General features: G+C 35.2%; 1 protein-coding gene across 2 annotated transcripts in view; it reads left to right on the top strand.

Moving 5' to 3' along the window:
• The window catches only part of LOC121383288 (non-neuronal cytoplasmic intermediate filament protein B-like), a 28,877-nt gene extending 15,838 nt beyond the window's left edge, over window positions 1-13,039 (top strand). The window contains exons 8-12 of one of the 2 annotated variants that reach the window (XM_041513208.1): window positions 5,671-5,688; window positions 7,967-8,097; window positions 9,096-9,206; window positions 9,823-9,945; window positions 11,091-13,039. In XM_041513208.1, coding sequence (XP_041369142.1) covers window positions 5,671-5,688; window positions 7,967-8,097; window positions 9,096-9,206; window positions 9,823-9,945; window positions 11,091-11,132 — 425 coding nt within the window. In that variant the 3' untranslated portion in view covers window positions 11,133-13,039. The remainder of the gene's footprint in view (window positions 1-5,670; window positions 5,689-7,966; window positions 8,098-9,095; window positions 9,207-9,822; window positions 9,946-11,090) is intronic. The other variant, XM_041513210.1, reaches the window with a different exon arrangement.
• The last annotated feature ends 5,592 nt before the right edge of the window (window positions 13,040-18,631 follow it).

Below are 18,631 nucleotides of genomic sequence, written 5' to 3' on the forward strand. Positions count from 1 at the left end.
ATCTATGTGTGTGTGTACTACTATATATTCGTATAAACAATAGCTGTGGTTATTGGGATATGTGTATAATATATCTGTGTTAACATTATACTCTATAGTTTTCACTTAACTAAATTCATGTATTGCATGGTCTGTATTTAACCACGAGCCACGACATTAAACTGAGTGCAAAAGTTAACAAATATGCACTAAACTAGTTCACAATTAAAACGGTTAAAGGGATATAGCCAAAGTTAATTTTTGCAGGTGTCTACATTATATGTATTTTAAATGTTTCGTATTTGAATACAATTCTTTTTGACTACTAAATTTAGATATGTGTAATTTAACATCAACACAAATGTTTTCGAAATTCATACATAAAAAAGAAATGTAAATCAAATTTACAAAATGTACCCAATATTACTGAATAGGTTTATACTCAAACCATAATATAATTATGCAAAAGAACAAGTCTTTTTAATTGAATAGTTTTTGTTTCATCGTTAACCATCTTCATTGAATCCAGAGCCATGTTAAGTTACTCTTCAGCGAATCTATTGTCAGACAATTTCAAATCATTTTGTAGTTAAAACGAATTTTAATTACAACACTTAAAAATCATTCCTTTCGTTACAAATCAGTTTGGGAGGGTCAGGATGGGTTTTTTCCTTGAATCGTGCACTTTACTGAAGTTCGCTACCTGATTTCTCCCATCATGTTTGAACCTTCAAAAAAGGAGCATCTGAGATAACACAAGAACTAAATCGGTTTTAAAATGGAATCCTGCTTTAGGAGGCATCAGTTGTAATTCACACAACAGACCTTCTGTTGTATAATAAATACTCCATTTAAAGTACTGCTTAGCCTTCATTATCTACGTGGATATCAAGAAGGTCAGTTAATCATTTGACAAGTCTGAGAGCTGAATAATTATTCACAAAGGATGGTCTGGGACAAGTGCGATAATCTCCAATGTTGCAGATCTCAAACCAAGACCAAGTTCGAAGTGTTACAAGACACAGCAGCAACCATTAAGACAATGTCTGGCAAGAGTTACAAGACTGGTGAAAACGTATACATATACACTAGCACATTCAATTAAACAAATAAAACGTTTTTTTTAAATGACACATAATACATTTTTAAACAATATCAAAAAGAAACGATGACTAGTTAAACATAACATAAACATTTTTCAAAGATTACTTCTTTCAAAAGACCCGCCACGAGATTTGCTCGAATACGAAACTGTGGCTTCAAACAAGACATCTATCTTGTCTGTTTTGTAAGCAGTAGAACCTGTTATCAGCCCAGTGACAACCTGCTACAGGCACACGTATGCTAACAGATCGACGTGAGCGCAAACACAGCCACTTCGATCCACCCATTGTAAAACTAGCAGTCAGTAAATTTAACTACAGGCGAATAACGCCGGATCGTACATAAAAACCTATCGAGTGCACAATGGAGTCTATGCGGGGCCATGGGAAAGTTTGTGCAATAAGTACAAACCTGCCTGGCTTTCTTTTCATATCACGGTTATTAATCTGAGCACGGTCCATTGATTTCAGCAGGGACTACTTGATGATTCACCTATTTAGCATAGTGTCAAAAGGGTTACTATTCAACTTAATATCTTGAAATCAAGATCACACAAATAAAGATATCGGGGGTTTTCTGTTGCAGGCAAACAACTCACATCAGCACAAAATCTTGTTACTAAATATAATATGATAAATTTCAAAATCGTTTCTCTTTAGTCTAATACTAAATCATATATGTTTCTACATAAATACTTTTTGTTATGTTCTAACCACTATACATTTCGTCTCTGGTTATGGAGCTAACACAATTTCTTTTTTTTTTTTTTATGTGAGCGATTTAATACAAGCTAAAGATCTCTTTACACACTAGATGATGGAGTGATTCTCATTAATCACTGTTGCGTGCTTTTCGGGTCACGTGACGGTGGTCCGGGGGCGTTCTTGAGTAAAACATCAATCACGTTCACTAGTTAAACATCCCTGGTATTACGCTGGTAAACGATGTGACGTCGTTCAGTTAAACAGTGATGTCATCTGCTTGGGTTTTTGTTTGTTTTTTGTTGTTTTTGTTTATTTTGTTTTTTGTTGTTTGTTTGTGGGGAGGTTTGGGGGTTTTATTTTTGCTTTTTTTTGCTTTGTTTTTGTTTTGTTTTTGTTTTTGTTTGTTTCTGTTTCTGTTTTGTTTTTGTGTCTTAGTAAATTTCATTTAACATAAATCATCATTTAAAATGATTTCTATCATTTTTCGTTGCATTTTTTGGTTTCATATATTATCATTCACCACATACGTGTGTGGTTGGGTTTTTTTTTTTTAAACTTCTGAAAACATTGAGATTTGAAATGCATGATGCAACCAGTTTTTAATTTAGTTTTCAACTGACCCAGTATTTGAATGGTTTTCCTCTCTGCATAAATTTTGCAATGTGTCATTATTGTGTATGTTTTATGTTTGCTTTCAATTTCAGATCATCAAAGCATATTATTGTTTATTCATGCTCGTCTGCGTGTATTATTGCTCTCTGTACCATCTGTACACACAGACATCCAATAGCCACGCGTGTTTTACGTGCTTTCAAAGGTGTAATGTAAAAACAAAATACATGTATCTTGTATCACATTACACAGGTAAATGTTATATAAATGTATTTCACTATAATGCATGCTATGGCATGTTTACAGAAAATGTTATTTAAATTTATTTCACTATAATGCATGCTATGGCATGTTTACAGAAGGTTCTGGATTTTGTAGAATGCATATTTTTAAAACCTACTTTTAATATTGGATAGTTTATAAATATTAAACTTAATATAAGAAAAATTACGAAATAAAATTATACATTTAAAAGACAATCAATTATTATTCGGTCTATTTATACTGCGTAAAGTGACTGCAGTGACAAAATAAAACTACTTTCATATTCGAACCATATGAACTATAATGGTTTTGGCCTAGCATAATTATGAGTGAATTATTAACGATACACAAGCACAATAAAAATAATAATTTGGCTACTGGGTGTCAAACAAGACTAGCATATATACAGTAACACTATTATATAGTTAATTTACGTGAATTACAAATTACGCTATCATGTATTAGTGTATACAATTTAAAGACTTGAAAAATACTCGGATTTGTTCGTGACATATTTTGTGAGATTAGACATTGTTTGACGTCGCATTATAGCCTACATTGCATGCTGGAAATTACTTTTAAAGTCGGTTACTGACCAGAGTAAATACTCCATAAATTAAACATGGGCGTGTATAGGTATTTTATTTTGTATACAGAGTATAGTAGAACTGGAATTCTGGGAAATTTCAATATGTATTTGTTTAAAACAGCTATCTTTTCTACCAAATTTCTGTAATAATAAATCTAACAATAACACAAACAACAAATCAACAACAACAACAACAACAACAACAACAACAACAATAATAATAATAATAATAAACAGTTTGAATTAAAAAAATATTATGAAGTGGTGTATTATTTTATGTTTTCAAAAAGTTGCAGAACACTGATTTATTAATCATCGGCTATTGGATGTCATATCGGCTATTGGATGTCATATCGGCTATTGTATGTAGTATTCTGACGTATAGTCTTAGAGTTGAAAGTAGTAAGGGATCTTTCATATGCACTTTCCTACAGAAAGGACAGCACATACCACGGCCTTTGATATACCAGCCATGGTGGACTGGTTGGAACGGGAAGAAACCCAATCAGAGACGGGTCCACTGAGATAATTCGATCCTACGACGAAAGCACCTCAGGCGGGCGCTCTATTGACTGAGCTAGATCCCACCCTTTTTATGTTTTCAGTGGAAAGGAATCAACTCTTTTAGATATCCGTAAGACACAAATACTATAGTTATTTCACCAAAATATCATTCCACTAATACAATTACCAGGAAAATTTAGAAGCAATAAAATAGCATCGGTTTTTGTCTTTCCACAAACAGATATTTGACTGGTGCTCTACACGAAGGTGAAACTAACGTTGTTGTTTTTGACAGTCCATTTCTCATTAAGTCCAGACTCGTTCTGCTTTGTTTTGGTAGTGAAGCGGGACACGTAATGACAGCCAAGATACATAGCACGCGAAACAAACTCCGTGAGATATGGAATAATTACAACGTGCCCCTGAACCACGTTCAGAACAGTGATTACGTCATGCGTGACCATGTCTAACTCAGTGCATCCTATACTTCTACGCATCAGTGACAATCGTACATGTTTATTTTAATGTATTGTCCAGTAATTGATCTCCTTGAGAGTGGCTGTCCTCCCATAGACGAGGCACTGGATAGAGAAATATGGAATCAACAACTATTTTACCAAGTGTCCATTCGACTGGATTGTGCAGAAATATGGTCTTGATAACGGATAACGGTTTTGTCGTTTAGATAAATTGATGACGTCGTAAGCTAGTTGCTTCAGGTCTCACGTGTGTGTTCTACATCGATGGTGTTTAAATGCTATACCTGGCTGTTTAACAAACACAGGTATCGTCTGATTGTCAACATTCAAAACACTTTATAGCCCAGACTCACAGATGATGTGGAGCCATTTAACATATTGATACCATATAATTTACATATTAATTGCAAAATTAAACAAAACTTGTTAGCATGCTTCATGATTTTATATATCATACTATAATATGGCGACAGTAAGTGCACACGAAAAGAATTCTCTAGACGTTGAATTGTTTCCCGTTTTAATAAAAAGGGAAGGAGAAAAGAAATGTACTATTTATGGAAAACTGTTTTTAAAGATCCATTTTATAAAGATCATTTGGCTAAGCACTAAACATTTCCTTACCGAAAAGTACAACATATGTTTATGACTATCATTAAGTCTGAGGAAGCAACTAACATCAACACGAGACAAACGATCGGGACTTAACAGTGCTGGAGAGAGGTGGCGTCATCTAGCTTCATATAAAGAGGCTGTTATCGCTGTCTTCCACTTATTGTTTAAAACGAACTGTGAAATTTTTAGATTGTTTGAAAACCAAAAAAGGATCCACAATTCCTACCCCAGATCCCCCGTATCGAATGCATACGACGAAATCTATTTATGTAAAAAAAAAAAAAAAACATCAAGAAAACTGTTGTTAAAGAAACCCTTTTATAAAGTTTATTTGGACAAACATTAAGATTTTTTTTCCTAGAAAGTACCAACATTCCTAAGACGATCATCAAGTCCAAGAAAGTAACTCTTTATGTACCTTCTTTCCACTACCCAATTCATAAGTTCAGTTCTGTATGCAAGTTTAAGAATTTAAACTCGTATTCGTTTCCATTATCCTCACATTTTTAGATGCGTATCATGGTACTAAAGATAAACAAAAAAGCCACCTCAGATTCAGTACAGTATTTGAAGGAAACTTCCTAAGCCCTGACGTAAATTACGTCAACGTCCTATAGCTTCGCATACAGTTCGGCTGTTTCGGATTCTCGTCACGAACAGAACCAATGGAACCAGATACGCTCACTTTTCGCTAATAACTGTTTTAACGGTTCAGTTATTGGTAAGTGGGTGCAGTAATAGTGTATAATTATTTATTGGCTATCTGGTACAAAAATACGAGTTTGGACAAGGTAACAGTTTTGTCGTTTGATTTCACTAGGTATGGATCATCGAGGAGGTAAGGATGATTGAATATTGTTCCTAGCATGAAATTCCCTGCGATATTCGGCAACAATCTGATGTATTCTATTTTCTATTAAAAAAAATTTTTTTTTAAATGTGCATGCATGCATCTCAAAATGACTTTGGTATATGAGTGAATTTTTTTTATTAAAACATGTTCATTATCAATAAATGATAATAATAAATTAGCTCAAGTTGAAGATCAAAATTTGAACACATCCGATGGTTGTCGAACGCTCTTAGCTTTTTGCCAGAGATGGCGAGCAATTAAAGGGAAAGAACTCTGAATAGTGAATTACATACTTGCCCCCCCCCCCCCCCCCCCCCCCCCCCCCCCCCCCCCCCCCCCCCCCCCCCCCCCCCCCCCCCCCCCCCACCCCCCCCCCCCCCCCCCCCCCCCCGCCCCCCCCCCCCCCCCCCCCCCCCCCCCCCCCCCCCCCCCCCCCCCCCCCCCCCCCCCCCCCCCGTTGTCGCAGACGGCTGCAGTAAATGTAAGCTGGAGAAATCTAGCTGAATGCTTGTTGCTTTCTAATACAATTCTAGTGAAAACCGCATCATGAACCCTAATAAAACATTAGTTGTTTATGTTCAGTGTCATAACATTTTTCTAGTAATTTTTTTTATTTTTATTATTCCATTGTTTTAGTATTTTGCAATAGTTAGATAGATCAGTTGAAACAGATGAAACGACGTTTTCAATAGTTTTAAAAAGTAGAAACATTAAGTTTTTTCTTTAATACTTTTTGAATAGTAGACATTTTTGTAGCTTGGTTTCTTAATACTAGAGTTTTAAAAGTTCTCTTCATAATATGTTTTCTAGCATTTGTTATTAAAAGATCAGAATCCTATCTATACTATAGTGTTTAATTCAGAGGTGGAAACACTGTCGTCCCGACAGAGAGATCTTTTGAGCTGTCGTCCCGACCGGGAGATGTTTTTGACTGTCGTCCCGTCGGGCCAACATTTATTTTACCTTTATATTCACATATTAGTTTTTGTAATTCATGTTTGGTCCGGATGCTTTTGATTCAGGCCGGTACATTTTATATCTTTTCGGACCGAATGTCCGACACACATTTAGCCAATTTCGACCCCTGTGTTTTCCTTCAAATAGTTTTTTTTAGTACATGGTTATATTGTATTTTAAATCATTTACAAATTTAATTGAAAACCAACTATACTAGCTTATTCCTTCAGTAAAATAGGCCTACCTATTCTTGATGTCAACGATTCTAACAAAAGAGCTTTTCAAAACTAATACTTAAGCTACAGCATGTCTGTGTGTCGTCTGCATGTCTGTGTGTCGTCTGCATGTCTGTGTGTCGTCTGCATGTCTGTGTGTCGTCTGCATGTTTGTGCTGCCGATGGCCCGTGGCAAGCAGGTTTTTATTACGGGGTTGGTGCTTAGGGCAAGGATAAATTTGTTCATACATTTAAAGAATATCATTATGTTTCAGCAGACGATAACTAAATAGTGAAGTAAACCAGTTGTTCGTCTTGTTCATGAATGTGTGTTTTTTAAGTGTACATAGTGTCTCTATAAAGAGTCACCTGTATGATATGTTTTAATGGTATATTTTGTATGTTACTGTCTGTCTGTTTGTCCATTATCTCTAGATTAGAGACATCATAAATGTTTACTTGAAGCCGTTGATGTTATGACCTTATAAATGTGGTTACATACAGCCAGTGCAAATGTATGTGTGCATGAAAAACAAGAAACTAAACTGCATGAAAATATGCATGACATTATACATCTTACAGATGTGTAGTTGGTGTATTATGCGTCAATTTTATTAAACATATTTCTTGATGTATAAAGCATTACGTCAACGGCTTGCATGCATTTTAACACAATAGTCTTAAGGAACCAAAAAAGTGTGCATTTAAATAATTGACACCAATAAGGCAGAAACATTTCCTCAAGTACAAATTACTGCAGAAATTCGACCATTGGTTTTAGTAAAAACAATTAATATCTAAAACTATCTTATCAAAATCCTAAAACGAGCGTAATGATGGACGTTTGATACTATGTTCAAAAACGGTTATCATCTTCGTTCTTTAATTTTTTCCTTCTCCTTTAACAAATTAAATAGACTCGTTTCCCCGAAAACAACATGTTCGTTACATTGTCACTAAAGGGGAATACTTTTTACTGACCTCTGTGTAAATGATTCCACGAATAACCAGGTGGGAGACATATGGACAGTATTAACTAGAATCCCGTATAGAACAGGAGATCTACAGTGTCTAATGCTTACTTGTTCTAGGTATGAGCTCATCCGAGAGGAAGATGACGATTCAGAGGTCGTGTCGTGGAGCCATCGCCTTCAACGAGGTCGACACCCAGGGACGCTACATCACCATCGAACATAACGGAAACACACGAGGAGGCACACCGGTAACGTTTCGTTGAAACTTCAATATTTCGTTATTTTCATATTTATTAGTAATAAATAACTACAAATTAATCGATCCCACTCATAATCGTTCAATAATTAACTGTAGAGTACTATTTTTAACAAGTCTTGCACTGAACGACAAGAGGGGTTTCCCGAATAATTTGTGGCTAAATATGGCATGGTCACCATCTTTGTCTCTGTTGTCAGTTAACCGTAAAACATTCTGGGTAAACTTAGTGTGTTGAATGTGTGCGCATAAAACAGTGACGTCACTAGTTAATGGGTGTGACACACTTAAGATTCCCCCTTATATATATATATATATATATATATACATATATATATATATATATATATATATATATATATATATGTTTCAAAGCAAAATTGTTTTAATATTTTTGGTGGGAATCGACATTATTGTAACTTTAACATAGCACTTTCAGCTGTGTTGACACATACACGGATATGGATCACGATACGGATAGGGCACAAATCGTTAGCTATTGTAATAGTTACGGCTACAATTATCAACTTATGCTAGGCTAAGACTACCAACTGCCACGACAAAGTTGATCAATTTTCTGCTCTCACGCCTTCTACGACTGTCCAGTTGCTAGTCTGAGCGCTCTTACAACTCGATTCTCATAGTATTTAACTCCAACGACTTGATACTTGTTAATCTGAGCGTAACTCCAGAAATTACAACCCAAACGTCGAGTTGGCCAACTTCGTTGTGACAGTCGACAGTCTGAAACCATAGGCGGATCTAGGGGGGCAGGGACCCAGGCCTCCCCCCCCCCCCTAAATTTTGCGATAGTTATAATTTTATTATATATTAATTTTCTTCTCTTGTTTTTTTTACGATCCCCATCCAAACCTCCCCCAAAGTTCCCTTGGTATTCCACCTCATGTCGCTACACACCCCCTCCCCCCCCCCCCACACACACACACACACACATTCCACATCAATATGATAATGCGTTTTATTTTTCAGGAAGTGAATTTGAGTGGATGGAAAATCAAAAGGGTCTTAGACAATAAGCCCCATCCGTTCGAGTACAAGTTCCCAGATGGTTTGATTTTGAAACCTGGACAGAAGTTTAAGGTGAGAGCCACGTTTTATTAATTTACTTTAAATATTACACACCCGAACACCAACGTACGCGCGCGAACACACACACGTACGCACGCACACACATAACACACCACTCACACCATAACACACACCACAACACATACGCGCACACACACATAATACAACAGAACCACACACACACACACACAGATCACAATACATATACAACGCAACACACTCATTTACACATATCCACGTGTATAAACAATATATTTAAACATATTATATACTTCACACCATCAAATACACATACACATACACATTCAAATTAATCTGATCTTTGAAGTATGATATTGCTTAAATTATATGCATTCTAAACATTAGCTGGTTTCCAATAACAGTTTCACTTAGATCATATTTCCTATAAATCCAAGTAAAGCGAAAGTTAAAACAAAATTCAAACCAGTTTGTTTGAAAAATTACAACCAAAACAAAAGTTTTATTTCAAAGTTCGTGTGTTTTGTTGGCTTTTCCTTTCTTTTCTTTCTCATCTTTTTTATTTTTAGATAGTTGTTTAAAATCTTTGCAAAACGGCGTATCGTATATCGACATGTAGCATAACTGAATGAATCCAATGTATTTGCAGATATATAGCATAACCGGAAACCGCAGCAAGAGCAAGTCACGTGATTCCGACACCGCAGAAATCGACCTGTGGAGCCTGGCCGAGGAGCTGACAAACATATATCTGCTCGATAGCCAGAACGTTGTAGGTTCCAATAGACCAAATAAATTCCTAATATATATATATATATATATATATATATATATATATATATATCAACAGATCCAGGCAGTACGCCATTAAAAAGTGTGGCACCTCATATTTAATCTACCTGCAAGAAAATGGGAGGGAGCAGGTCATATACCATTTTAGATATTTAATTAATGTTTCTATTAGCAAGCGTAATTTTTGCTGAAAATTGCTGTTCCTTTTACGGGGGGGGGGGGGGGGGGGGGCGGGGGTACCCTGCATTAGTTTCAACGTCTGGTGTATACTGCATAACAACTGTGTAACAAATAAAAGTTTATTTATTTATTGCCAATGGATAATAGTATTTGCACAAATAATCAATGTCACATATTGCTACCAATCACAGCCACAGCTGTTTTTACTCCGTAAATATTTGACGCTACACCTCGAACTTTGACACGGAAATTTCGTCTTTGGTAGTATGCCACCTGTAAGTAGTGATCCACACAACACGGCAACAGGGGTTAGATTCTAGAACATAGTAGAGAATACGAGGTGATGGGCGGGGGTCGATTATAGTCTTAATACAGCTTATGGCTCTAATAAAATATATAGTAGTAGTTTCATTCCGTATGAATGGATTCCGATCATTGTTTATATTAAGGGCTTAAAATATTAACACGTAGTCGTCTGAGGTCCAGCATTTTATGAAGGAACTGCTAAATACTATAATTTAGAATATCGCTTTCTAAGAAACATTATCACGTAGACTAAGAGTTTAAACAGAAATCTGTATTCACATAATGCATTCCAATTCTGATTATATCTATCCATTTGGCGCGCAAATACTGTCAGTTGAGTATTTCTGTTTGTTTTGTTTAGCGACACCACTAGAGCACATTGATTTATTTTAATCATCGGCTATTGGATGTCAAACATTTGCTGAGTTTGACATATAGTCTTAGAGAAGAAACCCGCTAAATTTTTCCATTAGTAGCATGGGTTATTTTATATGCACTATGCCAAAGATAGGATAGCACATATCACGGCTTTGATATTGAGTATTTCTGTGTGTTCATTAACAGTATTTGTAATTATTCTATCCTCTGTGTCTATGTTATCAGTGTTTGTAATGTGTTGTGTGTTATTTCTTCCAACAGGAAAAGGCCACCTGCATCGTGAAGATCCCCAGATCAGGTTAAACTGATTCCAAAGACGAGGATCTGCCACCATTCCAAGACCAATTAGCATAGAGCGAACTATCGGCTGCCACCTGTCCACTCGGCTCACAGATCGTAGCTTGTAGTCTTATTGTTACTATTATTACTTCTATTATTATTATTATTTTGGCTTCTGATAGTATCCTATAAACCGCGCTTAGACTGTACTGGTAAAAGACTTTCTGATTATGGTGCTCAACCCGTAGCATCTTAGAGGTATAGACAGCAGAATCGTGAAATAGGCCGACTGGGACACAGTGGCTGCTGTAAGATAACATATTGCTGGGTTCTTTTCTTTTTCTTCCCTTTTTTTTTTTTTTTTTTGATTCTTGTGAATAAAGATACAGTGTACGTCTGGTATCCCCGGGTATGGTGGGTGGGGTGGGTGCTTGTTTGACACTTTCGTTAACGTATTGGGCATACTCGTCACTATACTGGCACGCATTATTGTTGTTACTGGGACGTTAACACGAACTATCGTGCTGTACAATGTAGGCAGCTGGTTGTGGGCTTCAGTGTACTCGTTGGATATTTGTCAACATACCATGAATAATACGATTTTAAACAAACACCAAACATAATGAACATAACCATTCTTTTTTTTTCTTCACTTTATTAAAAAGAAAAGAAAATATTTTCATTGTGCATAGCAATCAGTCATCGGCGTATTTACTGTTATGTTCTAACACCTTGCTTATTTATAGTGACACGGTTAGAAAACGAGGGGATGTTTTTGCAAATGTATTTCAGTCCACTTTTAATGAATTGAAGTCATTGCATAGCGAGGGTTGATCTAAACGCACTGTTAAAGTGTCCAAGCGTGAGTGGTTTTGTTTTAGGAAAGCACTTTAACGACAGCTTTATGCTATTTCGAGAGGTTATTTTAGATTGAAGAATACAACCGAGTTACGAAAAATTACAGTTGTTGCTATTCCACATTTGTGAGCGTGACAGAACTCTTTTAACAGTAGTGGGGCCTAATTCGCTAAAACCTCGCAACTTTGCGATCTCACAGTACAGTGCAAAAAAAAAGAAGTTAAATCATCTAAAGATGATACATCGCTGCCTTAGAGAGCTGTGTGAAATAGGCCCTAGAAGTGATTCTCATGGTATGTTGAGAAAACTAACGAAATAACGTTTTCGACAATTTTAAGCCTGTTCGAATCATGGCAACATCGTACCACAATGTCTTTCTTTGTTCATATTGTATTTAATCAGAGGTTGTGAAGACAAAATAACGAAAACATTTCCTGTTTATATCTCGGAATGGCAGCGATATATTTTTGACATTTTAAACAATGGTGTTGGGCCACGGTACAAACGATGTCAGTCCTGGAATCTACGTCATCACGTTTGTCTGGCCTTGTGTCAGTAGTCTTCTATTCGTGTTCCAGATAGGTACATAGCTATAATATATTTTCTCGACGTTGTAGACGCAGTACATGTATACGCGTATAGTTAGAGCTATTTTTAAAACAAATCTATACTTTGTTTTTATTTTATTTTTATTTTCTCATAATATGTACAGACTTGCCAGCTATACTAATAACGATATTGTTATTTTCGTATCAATTACGGAGCAATTACTGATGTATTGAACTTACATCTATTATAATGTATGTAGTTTAGTACTGTAGTAGACAGCGAATTTAACAAATAAAAAGCAAAGCTTATTTTACGATTGCTGTTTTAACATGCGTCGCGGTACAGCATTGCTTTTCAGACAATATTATATAAGTGTTCGTACTGTTAACATTCTGTATCTTTTCCAAGCAATTCGCAAGTTTATTAATACTTACCTTGTTCTGTGTTGTACGTGCGGTGCTCTTTATTTAGGGTTTCATTATTGTAAGTTTACGACTTTTTAAAATAAAATATTTCACACTGAATGAGTTTTGTTGTTGTTGTTGTTTCTGATGTATTAATATTTAATTTGTATTTCTTATTAAAGGGGTAATCTCAAAATTGTTAATGACCAAAAATATAAGTATTTACCGGAAGCTCATTCAATTGTTATGTCTTATTAAAGGGATTGTCTCAAAGATTATACCTTACATTACATGCCCACTGAATGTTCTTATGGGGGTTTTCTTAAATATTAGTATTTACCGGAAGCTCATTCAATTGTTATGTCTTATTAAAGGGATTGTCTCAAAGATTATACCTTACATTACATGCCCAATGAATGTTCTTATGGGGGTTTTCTTAAATATTAGTATTTACCGGAAGCTCATTCAATTGTTATGTCTTATTAAAGGGATTGTCTCAAAGATTATACCTTACATTACATGCCCAATGAATGTTCTTATGGGGTTTTTCTTAAATATTAGTATTTACCGGAAGCTCATTCAATTGTTATGTCTTATTAAAGGGATTGTCTCAAAGATTATACCTTACATTACATGCCCAATGAATGTTCTTATGGGGGTTTTCTTAAATATTAGTATTTACCGGAAGCTCATTCAATTGTTATGTCTTATTAAAGGGATTGTCTCAAAGATTATACCTTACATTACATGCCCAATGAATGTTCTTATGGGGGTTTTCTTAAATATTAGTATTTACCGGAAGCTCGTTCAATTAGTATTTCTTATTAAAGGGATGGTCTCAAAGTTGTTAATGACAAAAAATATTTATTAATTTGTTTTGTGAAATACAAAGATTATACCTTACATTACATGCCCACAATAAATATATATCAAATAATTTCATTTTTCTTTTACTATTTATAAATATATATTATTGCAAAATTCTATACGGGTCACCAACATGTTATAACGTGACGTCACAGTTTGAATGTGAAAAGGGGGTTTTGTTTAATGACACCAGTAGAGCACATTCCGTAATTTTGACATATAGTCTTAGAGAGGAAACCCGCTACACTTTTCCATTAGTAGCAAGGGATTTTTTACATTCACCATCCCACAGAACACAGGATAACATATACCACGGCCTTTAATATACAAGTCGTGGTGCACTGGCTGGAACGAGAAATAGCTCGATGTGACTTGCAATTCCTTATTGACAAAAAAGGCTGCTATTTTAATGTAAATATTGGGATGAATATTTCTATGTATTTTATATTTTTCTCTGAGGATTCTGTGTAACACTTTCTGTCCTTCTGTTGTTAGTCTGTATAACTATTAACCTGGATCAGTTGAATTACAAATTTGTGTAAAATTCCCTATAGTTTACCAAATGTATCCTGATCAAGCATCAGTTTTTAAATATAAACTTCATGTCTTTGATAGAAAGTCTTGTTTTTGTTGGGCTTTTTCATAACATCCTCACTGGTGTTTTTGTGAAAAGACAGATTAGGTTGTTGTCAAAGGTTTGGTCAAATACATTTAATGTGTTAGAATCTCCCCAGTCCTTTGTTTGCATATGTGTCTAAAGAGTTCATTTCAGTTTAGATTGTGGTGAAGACTCTTAACTGTAGCACAACACTCGTCTAGCAAAATGCATTAAATGCCAGTCAGTGCTCTACAATTGGTATAACAAAGGCCGTGGTATATGATGTCTTGTCCGTGGGATGGTGCATTTAAAAGATCCCATGCTACTAATCGAAAGGACAGTCCACTGTGTGGTGGCAAATGATTTTCCTTTTTCAATATCTGTGTGGTCCGTAATCATATGTCTGACGCCATATAACCGTAAATAAAATATGTTCAGTGCATCCTTCGTTCATTCAAGTTGAAAGAACATGAAGACTCTATTAAGATTATTATTTTGACTAAATAAACAGCCAAGTTTCTTTAAATGAAATACCGGTACACTTAGTATCTAGTTTAGGTACATGTAATGTGTTTCATGGCTTGAATGGAAAGAATGTCTAATGTTCACTCTCCAACAAACTTGCATTTTGGCCCTAAAATGCATTACTTTTCTTCCGCTTTGGTACGTTTTGACTGCATACAGCGTTGTATTACCACACACTGTTACTCGTGATAACTAGCTCTGTCTTTAACATAATGTAGTGAAATAACATTATCAGTACAATATAAGGTGGGGTCAGCCCACTGATCCTTCATCTCGAATTAGTATTATTACCACCACGTGGGAAAATGGTAGTAGTAGTAGTAGAAAAGGCATCTAATATATGTTTTTATCATGCAACCATGCTTCCTATCGACCTGATAACCCCTACCTGATAATTCGAAGTGTTATCATGTCACTAAAGTGCTGTCGGAAATAGAATAAAAATTATTTTCATCGATTATTTCTTACATATTAAAGAGACCAGTAAATATTTTGTAAATATATATTTAATTATAGTCTACCTAATTTAGCATTTACTTGTTTTGGCTCTCACTGATGTACAAGGTGGTGTTTACTCTTGAAATTAAAAGAAATACGTCAGTAAACAGGTGATTTGTGAACTTTATTGGAACACACTATAACAAAGTTTCGTCAACATATGTCAATTTCATTGTTGTTTCAATATGTGAGGGACTGTTTCTGATGATGGTTTACCCCTATTCCTCTCCAAAACAAAATATCTGTAGACATTTATAAGTAACTTTTGAGCAAAACTGTGAATAACCATTTTGAGTTTGTGATCTACTTTCCGGTATTAAAGGTGCTATCTCAAAGTCTCATAATGACAGCTATTGCAAATCATGTTTTTATTAAATTTTGCTTTAACATTTAAAGACTACACCTACCCATAATTAAGAGTATAGGAAATTATTTTATCTACTAGTAGAAAATACATTTTTATTGGAGAATCTTTATGACAAACAAATGATCACATATAACTTCTGATATAGCACCTTTAAGTGGTTGCAAGATTGTGTACATTTCTACTGTATTTATATTGAATTTATATTCACTAAATATGCTGGTCAAAATTAATAATTTATGCTGCAATTCAAAATAATCAGTTATCTTGCAGTTTTAAATTAAACGTTTGTTTTAGGAAATTGACACATATTCATCAAAATATGTTATAGTCTGTTCCAATAAAGGTCACAAATCTCCTGTTTACTGACATCTTTATTTTAATTTCAAGAGTAAACACCCCCTTGTACATCATTGAGAGTCCAAACAAGTAAATGCTAAATTAGGTACAGTATCATTAAATAGGTATTTACTAAATATTTATTTGTCAGTTTAATATGAAAGAAATAATTGACGAAAATCATTTTTATTCTATTTCCGATACTACTTTTTTTTTATAGGAAGTGTTATCATGTCACTAGGAAATGAGTTAAGCGCATGACGAATGTTTGCTCAATTTTCAGATAGATCGTTTTCTAATTTTTCAAACATCCATTTACAGCAATAACTGTTGAACTGCATAAATAAATACAACATTTACACTTCCTGTAACGTCAAATTACCTCTTATTTGTCAATTCTCCATTATTCACTCCCATTCGAAACTAGCCAGTGTTTTTAATTAAAGTTACATTATCTGGTTACCATATTATAACATCATGTACAAATGTGAAATACAAGCTCAAATGCACTTTTAAATAAGTCGTGTGTGTTCGCTATGAACGGATATCGTCAAACGTATACGCTTGATTCGTCGCCTGTGCCGCCATAGCTCGGCAAAGCACAAACGACAGCCTGTTGTCAGTTTCAGTTAACACGTGCGTTTGCCGATTTCAAATTGTAGGGTTCGTCTCAAAAAATTAAAAGAGAAATCTTGCGCTGTACGAAGAACGTTCGGTTGAGGATACGGTACTAGAGTCTTTAGTTCAAACCGGTTGGATCTTGACAACGTATTATCGACAGTCGTACCTTCCTATTTCAGAATTGATCTTTTATAAAGTGTTAGTAGAACTTTCAAAGTTTAGTTTGTATACTAGTAACACATTAATCATGTATATATTTTTTAAATAAAATATACTAAAGTAGACAATGAACGTTTTCACTTCTTAATTTTACGTGTTAAAATCGACAAATTCAAATAAATATTATTTCGTTTGGAAAGGGTAAAGTTGGGGGGGGGGGGGGTTTGTTTAACGACATCAGAGATAAAGCATATTGATGTAATAATCATCCGACCCCATACAACCGTAAATAAAATGTGTTGAGTGAGTCGTTAAATAAAACATATCCTATCCTTCCATCTGCTGTTGGATGTCTAACATTTGGTAATTTTGACATATAATCTTAGAGAGGAATCGGGTGCATGTGCAGGGGGAGGGTATTGGAGGTCGAAACCCTTACTTGCCCAAGCTTAAAAAAAAATTGAAATGTATTTTATGGGGGAGCATGGCCCCATATAAACTTCGCTCAACACAGTCTATAACCCCAAGCCCGCTGAAATCCCTGCACACGCGCCTTGGATATCACATACCATGGTCTTTTTGTATACCCGCTGATGGGGATCGATCCTAGACTCACCGCGCATTTAAAAAAACCCACCTTTTTAGGTCTAAGTAATGAATAAATATAACATATAGTCTTGAAAAATGGTACGTAAATCGAACACAGTACCCTCTTCCTCTACCCCTAGAGCGTTACGTAATTAGTAACACCCCCTTACATGTAACGCGTATGCCAACAGCTGGCCACTGTCGAAATTTCAAGGCAAATCCCTCACTCACCGACCACTGTTTTGGAGATATGAGACGACCCCTCAATCAAGACAGTTACATTTGTTCAAAAATTGCGAAATCTCGCGTGATCTCTTGTTGGGGAATTCTATACTTGTGATAAGCAAATGAAAACCGAGATCGGTACGAGCCCGTCAAAAGTGTCCCACTTTCAAAATACTAGCTTTGTTTTTGACCTGGATAAGCCAGCAATCTAATTAAAATTAGCTCCACTATTACATGTGGATCTAACAGCAGCCAGTTGTAGCTCATGTCCACCAATCAACCTTACTTGCAGAATCATGCCAGTGATTTAAAAATAATTTGAAAACATTCCGAATTATCCTGAGGGTATATGACATGTTTTGTGTAAATTACGAATGCCTTAAAACATGTTTTATTTTATAAAATAAATAATTTGTAATGTAAAACTGAAGACTTATTTAGTTGTTTTTTTATAAATGAATAAATAATTTTTAATGTAAAACTGAAGACTGATAACCCATCCCGTACGTATTGACATGGTTCGCTGTACTGCGGCCACTGAAATAGACTCGCCCGATATTTTTAGAATTTGTATGCTCCCAAATAACGTTATAAAAGGCGAAGTGTGATTGGTCAATATTTAAATTATTATTTACAGACGAACTGTTACCTAGACATTGGAGACTACGCAGTGTTGTTAGCAATCTGATTAAAATTAGTTCTACTGGTCTAAATAAGGCATTCGTAATTCACATGAAACATATCGTATACCCTCAGGATAATTCGGAATATTTTCAAATTATTTTGAAATCACTGGCATGATTCTGCAAGTAAGGTTTTGATTGGTGGACATGAGCTACAACTGGCTGCTGTTAGATCCACATGTAATAGTGGAACTAATTTTAATTAGATTGGATAAGCCAGCGTAGTGAAACCAATGCGGAGTGCG

Source organism: Gigantopelta aegis, chromosome 10 (genome assembly GCF_016097555.1).
Source record: "Gigantopelta aegis isolate Gae_Host chromosome 10, Gae_host_genome, whole genome shotgun sequence".
Taxonomy (NCBI): Eukaryota; Metazoa; Mollusca; class Gastropoda; order Neomphalida; family Peltospiridae; genus Gigantopelta; species Gigantopelta aegis.